This window comes from Talaromyces rugulosus, chromosome VI (assembly GCF_013368755.1).
Source record: "Talaromyces rugulosus chromosome VI, complete sequence".
NCBI classification, from domain to species: Eukaryota; Fungi; Ascomycota; class Eurotiomycetes; order Eurotiales; family Trichocomaceae; genus Talaromyces; species Talaromyces rugulosus.
In genome coordinates, this window is record NC_049566.1 from 3,126,005 (window position 1) to 3,140,318 (window position 14,314).

At 48.3% G+C, this 14,314-nt stretch overlaps 4 protein-coding genes and 1 non-coding gene across 5 annotated transcripts; 4 read left to right on the forward strand and 1 right to left on the reverse strand.

Moving 5' to 3' along the window:
* Positions 1–618: 618 nt before the first annotated feature.
* TRUGW13939_11459 (uncharacterized protein) lies at positions 619–2,885 on the reverse strand (the record flags this gene model as incomplete). Its single annotated transcript, XM_035494567.1, has 2 exons — positions 619–2,556; positions 2,622–2,885. 2 exons carry the CDS (start codon positions 2,883–2,885, stop codon positions 619–621), a joined length of 2,202 nt encoding a protein of 733 aa, XP_035350460.1.
* A 1,649-nt stretch (positions 2,886–4,534) lies between these two features.
* TRUGW13939_11460 (uncharacterized protein) lies at positions 4,535–7,468 on the forward strand (the record flags this gene model as incomplete). Its single annotated transcript, XM_035494568.1, has 3 exons — positions 4,535–4,603; positions 4,712–6,454; positions 6,512–7,468. 3 exons carry the CDS (start codon positions 4,535–4,537, stop codon positions 7,466–7,468), a joined length of 2,769 nt encoding a protein of 922 aa, XP_035350461.1.
* Positions 7,469–7,694: 226 nt separating this feature from the next.
* Positions 7,695–7,820, forward strand: TRUGW13939_11461. Its single transcript has one exon. It is a non-coding gene; the product is annotated as a tRNA-Lys (tRNA).
* Positions 7,821–8,340: 520 nt separating this feature from the next.
* On the forward strand, positions 8,341–11,234 carry TRUGW13939_11462 (uncharacterized protein; the record flags this gene model as incomplete). Its single annotated transcript, XM_035494569.1, has 5 exons — positions 8,341–8,892; positions 8,961–9,707; positions 9,758–9,864; positions 9,922–10,084; positions 10,140–11,234. 5 exons carry the CDS (start codon positions 8,341–8,343, stop codon positions 11,232–11,234), a joined length of 2,664 nt encoding a protein of 887 aa, XP_035350462.1.
* Positions 11,235–12,686: 1,452 nt separating this feature from the next.
* Positions 12,687–14,089, forward strand: TRUGW13939_11463 (uncharacterized protein; the record flags this gene model as incomplete). Its single annotated transcript, XM_035494570.1, has 3 exons — positions 12,687–12,915; positions 13,001–13,562; positions 13,630–14,089. 3 exons carry the CDS (start codon positions 12,687–12,689, stop codon positions 14,087–14,089), a joined length of 1,251 nt encoding a protein of 416 aa, XP_035350463.1.
* Between the last annotated feature and the right edge of the window lie 225 nt (positions 14,090–14,314).

Here is a 14,314-nt window from a genome sequence, read left to right on the forward strand (position 1 = left end):
AGCAAAGTGGTGCGATTTTTGCAAGTGTCCTGGCCACAGACGCCGCACTTCCGAGTACATGCAGGGTCTTCGAGACTATACGAGAGCTCTTGTAAGAAACCCTTGTTTGAGAGAGTGAATGATGATTTCAGTCTCACATATTATTAACAACAGGAGAAGTGGATCCTTGAACGCGACATACTTCAACGCACCACCTCAAACCAGCGATATGACTTTCGTGAGCGCTCGCCACTCGTACAACAGCAGCAGCAGCAGGCCGAAACTCACGTAAACCACACAAGTCGAAATAAGAAAAAGCAGGCAAAACTATACGAGGAGCCGGGAAGTAGTTGTAGTTGAAGCTGGAACAAGCAACGGGCCAATCATGTTTTGACACTGCCTGCAACTAACTTGATAGCACATTGTGCACGATGTATCAGAACGATGATGTGTGTATGTCAATTGCTATACATTTGATTCTTTTCTCATAAAATTAAATCAACTACTCAGCGCTGTAGTTGCTAGCCAAAGCAAGTTGATATTTATCTCAATGGTATTGTATAATATACCAATTAAGCACAAAGTCCGCCATGTTCCAAATGTGCAAGAAAAAAGAGAAACAGAAAGAAAGAAATAAGTTTAAGCACCTCGTTGTATATTTGTTGACATTAGTGTGATTTTCTTGTTCTTCTTCTTCCGACCACCTGAAGCACTTGGTTGTGGTTGTGCATCAGGCATAGTTTGGGCAATGAGTTCGGCCTCTTGCTGTCCCAACAGATCATCTTCCCAGCCTCGCAGCCAACCGTCATTGGAAGGTCTTTGGGCTGGGCCTGGTGAACTGGATCCGATAGCAGCTGTGCCCCATACAGTCCGTGCACCACCACCAGGAGGACTTGTTGAGGGTGATGCAAGGGCTTCAAATCGAGACGGTATCGAGCTACTGTTTCCAGGCGGGGAGGAGGCTGAAAAATCTGCATCAGCTGGTGTAGACCCACTTAGGGGCAAAAAGTCTTGGTCGGAGAATGGGCGTTCGCTGCTGCTGCTCTCGTAGACGGGCTGCTTGCGGCGAGCAGCTGCCCAGCGTTTTTCGTCTTCTTCTTTCTCGGCTCGGAGCCGGTCTTTTTCTTCCTTGCTTTCTTTATCGCGGTTCCTTTGTCTTCGCTTGTTTATTTCGCTATGGAATCGGTCTAATACTTCTGGGACGACAATGTCAGTCCAATCGCATTCAAGAAAATTGACTTCGCAGCCATATGGTAAATGTCCAAGATATTTGGCGCGTTTCCGTAATTCATCGTCGACAACGTGTCCAGTAGAAATGTGCTCAACTTGCGGAAGAATAGTTGCTGGGAATAGCGAGTAATCGCCAAAGGCTGATTTAAGAATGCGGATATCGAGCGGTGATAGGTAAAAGTGTGGTAGACACTGGTAGAAATAATACGGCTGATCGTTTGAATGGCCCAAGGTCTCGCGAGCCGTAGATTTCTTAGTCGGAGAAATATGCTGCTTGTTTTTCCCTTGCGATTTATCATTGCTGTTGTTTTCCAACTTTAAACCACCTAGTTCCTGAGTAAGTTGCTCAGGTGCTGAGGAATTATCGTCAACAGATTCCGACGATGTTGCTGTTTTCCCTAGTTTGACGGTCTGCTGGTAGGCATACATGTCGGGAACCCCCTCTGAAGGTTCCTCGAATTGAATTGGAGGCCGAGCTGGTTTCTTTTCAACACGAGCAATATCCGGAGGATTGCCTATTCCTCGACTCTTCTCTTTAGCCTCATTAATACTGTTGATAGCTTTGTGCGTCCAGGTGGAGTCATCGCCGAAGAGAAGCTCGTCTTCTTGCTGTTGTCGTTTCAGGTCTTCGATTTCAGTGTCGTACTGAGAAACCATGTAGTCTTCACCGCCTTTCATAATACGTGCATAATCCGCGACCTCTGCTGCATGATACCAGGGAATATCGTCTTCTGGGCCAAGTTCTTCTGCTCCATCCCGAGGAAGGGCTAGAGTGCTTCCAGGGTTCCTTTTCACAAGACGAAGTACAACGTCTCCACCTTCGACGGGCAGATCATTTTCTTGGCCTATGAACCAACGCACTGGGCGAGTTTCCGAGATGTAAATGGTATCCCAGCAAATCGGGCATTTCTTCCAACGTGCTTTTCTCTCCGGCATCGGCGTCTCGTCGTCGGTCGAGTGCATGTAGCGGATTAAACAAGGATAGCAGAATATATGACCACACTTGGCCATTCGAGGGGCTACCGGCATTGAAAGGCAAATTGGACAGCTTGCAGCTTGGGTCTGTTCTGATGCCAAAACCTGAAGGACGGAATTCCAGTCCAAATGCACATCCGCATTTGCAGCCTGGGCGTGGTAGCCATTTTGAGGGTTCACGATGAACCGGTAATTTGCGTGCACGTATCGGGCTTTATCGACGGCGTGGTAGCCCGAGCCCATTCCCCAGGTCGGATTTCGTCGTGGGCGGTGCGGGACTGGATGGCGCTGGGGACGAGGAGGCAGAGAAAAGTTCATCAAATGGGTGATGGACGTCTGCCCTTTGCGGCTAGTAGTTGACTTCATCATTGCCTCAATAAACAAGTCAGTAATGGGACTGAAAGGCACTATTAATGATACTAGAGAGTGCCGCTTACAGACTCCGCTACAGCATCCTCGTTCACCAGAGACGGCCGCGTGTGTTTCTTGTGCTTGTTCTTCCGGTTTTGAATGCTCCTCGCAGACGCAGAATTCCTCGATATAGAGCCGGCTCCAAAACTTCCAGTACCTCCTGGGCGTCGCTGGGCGCCTCCGTCGGCAGGGGAGGGGACGCCTTGGAAAGATGCGGGAGACGAAGAAAGGTTCGACGTGTTGGTAATCGCTTTGGAAGAACCAACCATCTGTCCACTACCGGACGACATATCTCATAACTCCGCCTATGTGTATTCCTCTCTAGCGTGGGATGATGCACCAGTGTTCAGATGGAGATCGAAGCCCGAGGGGTGAGGGATGACGGGATGCTGTGTTGCTGCTGATAAGACGCTGGCTGACTAGTCAATCCTATTCTATCAAACCCAACCGTCGCACGCTGAGAGACGGGGAAAGACGATGGGGGAAAAGATGCGATTTGCAAGTGATGGCGGCCCAGGGCCACATGCGTGTCGACCCTCGAATTGCTGCAGACCAGAAGGTCTATTCTTGACCTCCGTTGCCCCTCGGCGGGTGAGGTCTGGTTAGTCGCGCGTTATGTCATCCCAGCCCCGGTCTTGGCGTTTTCGACGGCATCATTTGATGTCAGACCTAAGGCAGAAGCTATTCCTTTTGCTATGCATCGATGCAGGAGTTCTACTTTTTTCCTTCAAGTAAACTCGTTACAGCTGATGAATAATTCCCAAATCTGTGGCGCATTTCTCATTTCTCGCCACTCACCAGCTACCAAGGGAGGCGTTTGTTCCGCGACCAATCAATGGGTGCCTCAGGCCGACTAGCCGCTCTTTTCGATCACAACGTACTCTCTCAAACATGTAGAGATTCTAAATCCCTTTGAGCGGTGTATTGTGTAATTTCTTGATGCTTAAGCTGTCTTCTATTGTGAATTAATTCCAACCTTGTTTAAAGTGATTCAGAGTACCCCTGATACTAGTGCAGTCTATTCAATGTTATATATATCTCTCGGTATTCTTCACTATTTTCTACTTATACCTGACATCAACGTCGAATTGGCTGAATTCCGAAGCGACCTTGAAAACATTTGCGTAGGTTACTATATACTACCTTGGTATTCCAGCTATTTACTCCTCAAATCTATTTCTAAAAACAGGGTTTAAAGTGATTTTGAATCCCAAATACATCTGAGCAGTTTACCATATCATTTCTTAGTATTCGAGCTATATTCTCTTTGAACCTGATTTTTGAACCTAATTCTCCTAATTCTAAGACCGCTCTAAAGTAATTCCAAATATCCGTGAGCAGTTTACCAAAATATCAATGAAAATTTCCCGTAGTCGTATGGCTTCAAATTAAGACAATGAAGGCGGTGCCCTCAAAAATTCCTCGTAGCTGCAAGACAAGACAATGACGGCGGTACCTAAATCGTCTCGCACATGGCGGTATCTAAATAGGAATAGTAATGGCCATTGAAATCGAAAAATTTTGCCTTCACAAACTTGACTCTTCAAATATTCCAAAATACTCTACCTAGTCTTTCCATCAACCAAACAAAGACACATTGTCACCAAAAAGCTCAATATGGTGATTTACGAGGATGAGAGATCTTGTACAGAGTGTGGATGTGGTCCATTTACAACTGAAGCGTGCCCATTTTGTCCTTGTTGTTGGTGTAAAGGTGATCATAAGGGCATACACTGCAACTCTCCAGATGTTGTGAGGTGTGACACTTGTCACAAAAAAGGCCACAGCGCTCAATACTGTAGAATTATACGGGAGACGCCTGAGCAAAAGGCAGAACGGCTAGAGCGCCTAGCCAGAACAAAAGCAGAAAAAAAGGCCGAAGCAAAACGCAGACGTGACATATTCGGAGAATCACCATCAAGCCATCACACTATCATAAATGGCGACCACAAGAGGACCTTTGGAGGGGGCAGAAGCTGCAACGTCTCGGTTTTGGCTCCCTTCCACGGTGATTCGATGTGGGATAATATTCCTGAAGACGTTAGAAAGGTGGGGTTATTATTCCATGATGCAATCGTCCTTACTAAGAATTATTAAAATGCTAACTACTTTCTAGAGCCTCACTGTCCAGGAAACGTTGACATTCCCACAGTTGCAGCCCCTTTGTGTGCAAATGCTAGAGGATATCATAGGGGGCATGCTTCCGGAATGCAAGGACTATAATTACTCTGGGGAGATCCAGGCACATGGTGGAATCCAAACAGTGACAACGGAAATTCTATCTTGCGTGAGACCCGAGGTCCTAGAACTACAGGAGCAGCCTGTCTCTAGAAAGGCTCTCATGGAGACACTGGCAAGTCAGGACAAGGACGAGGCATGGACTGGCCCAATTGGTTACTTGAATTTCGTCACAGATACCAGATGCCAGGAATGGTTCCGGCTTTATGTCGGACAAACAAACGAGCCTCAGCGTCGTATTGTTAACCAGCACATTCAAAAATCACTGAAAGGGTCCACAAAATCCCTGCACTACTACATGATTTGGCTGGGAAACGGGGATAGGCGAGTCAATTTCATTAGGTTATGGGGCTCACCAAAATCCAATGAGGCGAATCGAACTGGTGAAGAGAAGAAGGCGACACAGAATTGGGAGAAGATAAAAATGAATCTTCTCGAGGCTCTCTTTTGCAAAGCCTTTTTCACTCACCATGGCATGCTCAATCGTTGTGAACCCAACACGCTCGTTCCAACCATGACCAGCTATGGGCTGAATGTGATGTCTCCATTGGTCTACGGTGGATTCAAACCTGATGCAAAAAGGTCCATATTTGCCAATGCACTCAGCAACTCTCCTGACATACAAATCAAGTATTGGCTTATACTTCGGAGCGCCCGAATTAGAGACCAAAAACTTGAAAAGAGGAGACAGTTGACCGTTTCACGTCAAATTTTCCAATGCGACTATGATAAGGCACTGCAGGACGCATTGGGTGACCAAGACTTATTCCAACGAGTCAAGGACTCACTGGAATCCGAGAAGATTCTTGCATACAATGAGGAGAGGAGCACTACACCCGTACCATATCTTGGGAGTCTTTCAGCAAAAGTGGCTTTTATTCTCGACTATGGTGCAGTATCTGAAGCGTCAAAAGTGTTCCTAGAGACCTCAGTACAGCAAGAAAACGGTCTCCCGTGGGCGCTACGGGGTTGCGGGTTTACTTTGGAGAATGTTCTGTCATGGACATACAATTTCAAACAATTCTCTCCCTTGGGTGTGGACAACTTGTCTGATGAGAATGAAGGTCACCAGGCCCACCGAAGTTTGATCTTGAGAAGCCAAGCAAGAATCTTTTTCTTGTGTGGTCCTCGTGCCGCAAATGCAGTTCGGCCACGGTCTCTGAAAACTTTCGATCTTGAGCTTCGCGGCTTTCGCTACAAGATTTTTGTTACATACTTCAACCGTTTGTTCATTCAATGCCCTGCCCTTCCATCCAAAATTTGGTCGAGAACTGGGACTGATAGCACTAAAATCAGCGAGGCCATCCGATGTGCTATCAGTCTGCTACGCCTGGAGGGAATCCGGCCATACTCACTGGAAACACACAGCATCGTGGGGACAATCCTTACCTGGAGGAGACATGAGAAAATGGGAAAGCCCCCCATAACTGTGGATAAAATGGACCTTTTTGTAGCGCTTTGGGTGGCAAGAAAGGGCATTGACAAAGACACCCTCACAAAAATCGAGCAGCTCGCAGGATCTTTGCCTCGGGCACTGTTGATGATTTTGCATGCCTTGCGTCGTTACGACGAACCTCAACCTCCCAAGCGACCGCTCGATCCGGAAATTTCCGACCAGGAAGTCAGAATCCAGAAGAGGACGCGCGATCCTGAGGCTTACGACTAGAAAACATATCAGCATATCCAGGCAATTGTCCAAGAGGCTACGGAAGCCAAAGAAAAGAGCTACAACGAGGCGCTCCAAGGTCTTCCGTATATGACATCTGTGAGAAAGGATACAGAGTTGCCCCTGTTAGCCCTACCAGAGTCCATGGCCCAGATGAGGACAGACAGCCCCGAGGCTTGCGATGAAGAGGAAACTGGCAGTGACGATGACTTCGCATCCGAAAGTGAAAGCGATGACGAAGAAATCGAGGGGTTTCCGTCCAAACAGTCCGTGAGTGGAGACATGGATTTCACTTCGACGGTGTCCCTATTACCCACGATTTTGCACCAGGTCCGGTCGCTCGTGTCACGGAGGCCAGCAGAAAATCAGGAAGTCGACGATCAACTTGATGTCCATATTCCAGATGCAGCAGCACTCTGCAGGGACGCAATTGATCAGGGCTTCCTCAGCACGGAGCACCCAAAACGACTGGCGAGGGGTAAAGGTCAAATCTGGAAAAAAGAAATTGACAAGTATGAGAACAAGGAGTATCGGTACCAAGCAAACCCAGACCCAAATGTCACCCGAGCTATCGCCGTAAATTCTTGTTACATCTTTTTCCGGAAAGGCGAAGACATTGGGGATGGGACAATCTACGTGCGCATTGAGATAAAGCCTCATGGTGAGAGACATCCCAACTGTTATGTCCCTCAAGCATTAGACACAGACCCAGCGAGTCGACTCGGCTTCCTTCTCAGATACACACCGTCTTCCGGACCTGAACGTCAGAGATTCGCGGTAACTGGCAACAGTTCCAGGTCACTCTATGCAGCCAACACGTTTGTTAATTTAATGGCTGATGGGATGTACTATGAGGAAATCGCCAAATTTCCTCGACGGTATATTTATCTCAACAAGGAGAGTGCACATGGACCGGAACTAGCCCGCTTTGTTGACGGAGGCTACACAGAAGGGACCCCAAGTGTGTGAGAGAGTTGTGATTTGCATACAAGCGAGTTGTGACATAGCTCAGGCCTAACGGTGATGTGTTTTTCCCTTGTTTAGTACCCTATCACTTGTGATTGTAGATGTCGTTTTCTTGAATTATCATTTTATTCAATATTGATTTGCTTCGCTTCGCTTTATAAAATAAGCCCCAGCATGACTCTCGTACGGAATATATACCATTGTAAAACCTCATATCGCAATCGAAAATGCCCGATTATTTCAATTGGTTAGAATGTCAGCCTTTTAAGAATTGAAGCAAAAGCCCCCACCTGTTGCAGGAGGGATGCTCCAGCTGTATAGCTGAAAGCTGCGAGTTCGAGCCTCGCATCGGGCTGTGGTTTTCCACTAATTTTTTTGCTGCAGCCTCACAGGTAGCTCGCCAGAAATTTTACCTTCCCTCTAGCTGAGCCGCCATCGGGACCAGGACGTTGTGACCTCCACCACCCACTTGCGACCTCCATCCTCGCCCATCAGTATCCTCCTCGCCCATCCGCCGTGCGTTTGAGGAGCATTCGTTCCTTTCTTTTTTGTTTTCTTTTTTTCAAGCCCTGCCCTGTGGTGAGTGCCCCATCCTCTACAGAGCATCGTGGCTGGTGTCGTGCAAAACCACGCAAACGTCCCGCAAAAACTGACCTCATCTCCGCAATCGCCCAGCACCCAGTCATCCATCCTCAAGCGCATAACACAACACTCCAGCCCTTAATTGCCTTGCGCGCAGCATGGCGACGTAGGCGACTGGACCATCTAGCTCCCAATCTGTTGGCTGTTGGCTGTTTCTCGTTTCGCATGGCTTCAGTTCCAGCAAGGCAACCAACACCACCTGCCTGGACATGATAAACCATCATCTGCCTGCGATGCCCCATGGGCAGTCGCCCATGCCGCCTCCTCCTCCTCAGCGGCGACAGCATGATATGCATTACTCCCCGGCGCCACCCAATATGCGCTCTCCTCCAGCGTACATGAACTACCACCCCCCTCCTGTCAACGGCCATATGCCGCCTTATGCACAGCATTACCCACCGGCATGGTATAACGCCTATCCACAGATGCATCCGCCTCCACCTGGTGTGAACATGCCGCCAGGCCCTCCCCACCGTCAATACCAGCCCCCGTACCCCCATGCCCCATTGATTGTCTCGTCTTATCAACAACATACACAGCCAGTCATGGCCCCTATCCATGCACCTTTGAATGCATATCCTCCTCAGCCGAGGTCAGCAGCTTCGACGCCTATACAGTCTGCCATGTCTCCTCCGCCTGCTGTTCAAATGCCTCTTCAGGCTCAGGAGCGTCCACCATCCGCTTTACAGTCTGCCATGTCAACTCCCAGCGCGGCTGTTCCATCTCCTCCTATCCCAGAAGCTCCTAAAACACCTTTGCATATTCAAAAACCATTCCGTGCACCAGTAAGTTGAATAATCTTGTGTGGTTTGATGAATTTTTTTTTCTGTCTTAAATGTTAAACGTTTCGCAGTTACCGTGGCTCTCTGTACCCGATGAACCCTTTCCTCCTCGTGCACCCCATAAGCGTGGCCCTGGTCGTTCTTTACAAATGTCAGATGCTTGGGTCGAGTTCCCCGTCAATATAAATCAACAAAAAACGGCCACCGAGTCTGAAGAGGGTCAGTTGCCAGTGCAAACAGCGCCTATATACATGCCTGGCCCTTCAGAGCCACAGACCCCAGTTACTTCGCATGCCCCATCAGAGTCCGACTCGACTCACCCTACTACACCATCTTCAACCGCGACGCCGCAGTTAGCTTCTCGTTCTAGAGGTCAACCTCAGACTCCTTCACAGCCTGCTAAACAGACAGGACCATTACTTCCGGTGGTGCCTATTCTCCCACAAGGCTCTACTGCTAAAAAGACATCGGTTCCTGGAAAGCAAACTGATATAGCAGTTGCTCAACCCACAGCTGAAACGGTTGCTACGAGTACACAGGAGGAAACCGAGGAGTCGACCTCTGAAAAACTAGCAACACCGCCACAAACAGCCCCAAAGTCGTGGGCTGATCTAGTTCGTTCCAAGGGCCAGTCTCGTGCCTCCAACGTTGCACCTGACGTTTCAGTGGAAATAGGAAACTTGCAGCTCTCTCGGAGCGAATCCATAGGTGATGTTTTGCATAACCTTGGTTCCGATGTTGAACAGTACGGGGAGAAGATATCTTTTCTCGAACCGAGGGGCCTTGTTAACACAGGAAACATGTGTTATATGAACTCTGTAAGACAAATGGCCCTTTTCTATATTTCAAAATGCTAATCTCATAGTAGGTGCTTCAAATATTGGCTTTTTGCGTGCCTTTTTACCAATTTCTCGACCATGTCGGGCGTCGCGCGGCGCACAGTTTCAAGAGCAACGTTCCGCTCATTGATTCAACGTAAGTAAACTAGATTATAAGCGAACTTTGTAAAAGTCTAACGACGAATGTTTTTAGAATAATGTTTATGCGGGAATTTCGAGTGATCGATGCAGCTGTCTCTGAGGATTTGCTACGCATGCGGCTCAAACACAAGGAACTTGAAGAGTATGGCAGTGCATTCACACCAGAGTTCGTTTATGAAGTGATACGCGAACTTCCACGCTTCCGAGATATGACGGTGAGTTCTTCCATTACGACCTGAAGCTCGGCTCTGCTGACACGAATGATTTTAGCGTGGTCACCAACAGGATGCCCAAGAATTCCTGGGCTTCTTCTTGGAAGAACTCCATGAAGAATGCGCCCAAGCATTGCAGAGCGGCAGCGGTGCCGGCACAGAGCAGTCCGCCACGACAGCGGCCGAAAAGGCTTCAACGGATTCAGGAGCTGATGGATGGCTGGAGGTTGGCCATAAACAAAAGGCTGCTATCACACGGTCGTCTGGTGACATCAATTTCGAGTCACCAATCACCAAGATCTTTGGAGGAAAGATTCGGTCGGAATTGAAGGTCCCTGGGAATAAGAACTCGGTGACCCTGGAACCATACCAACCCTTACAACTTGACATTGGATCTCCGGAAGTCAACAATATTATCGATGCATTGAAAGGGCTTACCAAGCCTGAAACAATCCACGGCGATTTCAACTCCCCGAGAGGCGCCAAAGTTTCTGCCACGAAACAAGTCTTTATCGAAACATTGCCGCCTGTTCTTATTCTCCACCTGAAGCGGTTTCAATATGATAGCGTCACTCGGGGCACACAAAAGATTTGGAAAAAGGTTGGATATCCTCTAGAGCTAGAGGTTCCACGCGAAGTTTTCCCTCCTAACCGCCGCAATGCCATGGCTATTCATGGCGGGCTTCCCAAATACCGACTGATTGGTGTCATCTACCACCACGGAAAGAACGCTAGCGGCGGACACTATACTGTAGATGTGCGACGTCAGGATGGCCGCGAATGGATCCGCATGGACGATACCGTTATTCGCCGCGTGCGCAGCGAAGATGTCGCTGAAGCAGGGAGTGAAGAAGACCCTAAAGTTCTCGCGGCTGCGCTGGAACAACACAAACGGGACCGTAACCCGAACATGTTCGAACAGATCGATCAACAAGACCGGGTGGATGATGAGAAGGGCTGGAGTCAAGTCAATGCAACTGGACCGGGTGGGCATGCAAGCAAAAAGTCCATCAATGCTGCTGCCCCCAATGGCGTCTCGTCTCCCTCGACCTCGGGCAATTCTCCTGGCTCCAGAACGCCAATTGGGAGATATGGCACTCGCGACAACAAAGTTGCCTATCTCCTATTCTACCAGCGCATCACTTCGCCTTGATGTTGAATCATTTTTTCATACTCTTCAGTCACGTTTGGCCTGTTCCCTCGACACATGCATCTTCGGTATCTTCGGTGTCTTCTTCATGGCGGATGGATTTTTTTGGCCGTTGTGGTTATGACCTCGCCGATCTCCGCCCTTTGTATTCACAATATTTAATATATGAACGAGACATATTTCGCACATCAAGTCTCGGAAATTCTGACAGGCATCGGCGGATGTACATAGGGTGGGCATTTTTAATATTTCATTTTAACGACACTAATCTTGTCTACGAGCCCATGATTTTCTGTTTGATCTTCCATTGCGGTTTCACTGATCAATAATTCGAGGCTCTCCCCATTGCAAGATTTTCTCATTTATTTGTCTGGTTTCATTTTCACCTTGCGTGTGCGTTTGACCAAGCTTGCATCTGCGGGCCTCGCTATACCATTTTATATCTCATCGACATGCCTATTATATCCCTTTCTTACTTAACATTTCGATTTTCTTGACTGGACATTGGCGCTCATCTATTGCGGGTACTCACGGCGGACTGGCATCAATAGCGGAGGGACATATATTATCCTGTATTTCCATTTTCAGAACAGAACACAAGATCCGACAGATGCAGCAGTGTGGCGAGGGTCAGGCTGGAGCAGTGGGAAGGCGGAATGATGGTTTCTTTCTTTCTTTGTCATTGGAGGAAATGACGATGTATGGACTCTTATTTACTTTGCTGGCATTTTCTTCTTTGGGAGAATTCGATTTCTAGCCTTTCGATGATGTGTACTTATCCTTGTTTAACATCTCTGGTTGTCGAGAAGAACTACGTGGTCTTGACCGACTCGAGTTTGCCTTTGGTCTGTATGGGACTGGCTGACTGGTCTCGTGCCTCTATAGCTTTGAAGACACCAAAAGTCTTCTTTTCCAAGTTCTATCCATGTTGTAGCGTAACTATACAGTAGCAGTAGCAATTCTCACTCGAAATAACCGATGTTTCCCACATTCCCCTCCTACACAAGTCAGGCTCTGCCCCTCCCTGATGTTGAGTCGTGATCTCCAGCATTGAGGGGAGAGACCGAGAGGGGGGGGTGGACAGCCAATCACCGACCTTCCTCTTCCTACCTGCAGCACCTCCCTCGTTCTCCCGCCGGCCTTTCTCCCTCACTCAACAAGCCCTGGCGCCCAAGATCGAACAAATGCAGTGATTTATTTATTTATTTTTCTTTTTACCTTCCAAAAACAAGAACGACCGCCGCGCTGTTGCTGTCGTCGTCGTTTTCATCCGCCGCTGTACTGCAACGGAGGATTCCCCTCAGTCTGCAGCAGCTGGTTCGACCACTGGAAGAAAGAAGCACCGCCAGCAGCAACAAGAGAAGCTTTCACCATACCAACTGCGCTGAGTTTTTGTGTTACTCAATTACACGCTCGAATCTCTGTCTCGTGTCTCCTCTTACAACATACACCGTCATGAATAATAATAATAATACTTCTACAACCACGCCCTCCCCAAGCCCGGGCCCAACACCAACCGATGATGTGATTTTCGCGCGAACGGTAACAAAGACTGCTGCTGGAGTCAAGCGAAAAAGAGGACCGACTGCAAAATACTATGCTGTGAAGAGGGGCTTTATCCCAGGAGTGTACTTTAATTGGAATGACTGTCTTGCTCAGGTTACGGGTTTCAAAAATGCAGACTGTAAGTTTATCTCACTCTCTTTTCTCAAAATATAGAAACAGTGCCCAACTAATTTTTTTCTTTCTTCTTTTTTCTTTTTGGGCAGTCAAAACATTTCCTTCGATTGACCAGGCCAATTCGTTTATCAAGGGCGAGAAAATCAATATTGACACCAAGAACGGCGAGGAGCCAACACGATTCTATGGCGTGCAGCGCGGACGAGTTCCCGGTGTTTATTTGGATTGGTCAGAAGCACAAGCTCAGATCATAGGGTTCGTACGACCTAGATTCAAAAAGTTTGAAAGTCGAAGGGAGGCCGAAGAATTCGTGCAAATAGGACAGAAGGAGGCTGGAAAGGACGCTCCGGCCCCAGCCCCAGTCCCCGGCACGACGGCGACGAACCCCAGGGATGAGAAAGGCGAGGAAGTAGCTGCTGGAATTGCACCTCTCCCGCCGAATGCCGAGGATGGATTCGATCCCAACGTTCTGCTTGAGCCTGCTACTGGCAAGGTTGTGTACAGAGCTCCGGATCAGAAGAAGGAAACGAAAACACAACCTACGGCGCCTCCGGGAATGCTGCGAATCTATACAGATGGAAGCTCGCTTGGGAATGGGCACAAAGGTGCACAAGCGGGTGTGGGCGTTTATTTTGGTCCTGGCGATACAAGGTAAGCAGCAAGAAAGCTCTATGTCTATATTGGCAAAGTTCTCTAACGGTTGACTCCTTGCTCCCAGCAGAAACGTCTCTGAGCCGCTCAAGGGCAGTCGCCAGACAAACCAACGCGCCGAACTGACGGCAATCCTACGCGCTCTCGAAATTGCACCACGACATCGGCCCGTGACGATTGTCACTGACAGCCGGTATTCCATCGATTGTGTGACTACTTGGTTCCACAAATGGGTTCGCAACAACTGGCAAACATCAGACAACAGACCGGTAGAGAACAGGGACCTGATCCAGGCAGTCCTGGTCAAGATCAATGAGCGCGAGTCCCTCAAAGTGACCACCAACTTTGAATGGGTCAAGGGACATAACCGCCATTTCGGGAATGAAGAAGCAGACAAACTCGCTGTGGGTGGCGCACGCAAGGGTGCTGCAGGTGCTGCAGGTGGTTCTGTAGCTAGTCCAGAGGTTGCAGATGATATTCCGGAGGAACTGGCTGATGAACTTGCTGACGAAGATGACGATATATAATGACTACTGATGCCAAGTACCTTTGTGCTGGTGTACTTATTGATCAACGTACTAATTTATCGATCTAAACATACACATGCTGTTAATAAACGTATACTAGGTAGCTTAGATTGATATGTTAGCTAGTCTATCCACACAATCACAGATGTAGGACACGTTGGTAACCTTCTTTTATTCTCACACTTAACTTTCAATCGTCACTTTTGTACATTTCTACTCGAAATG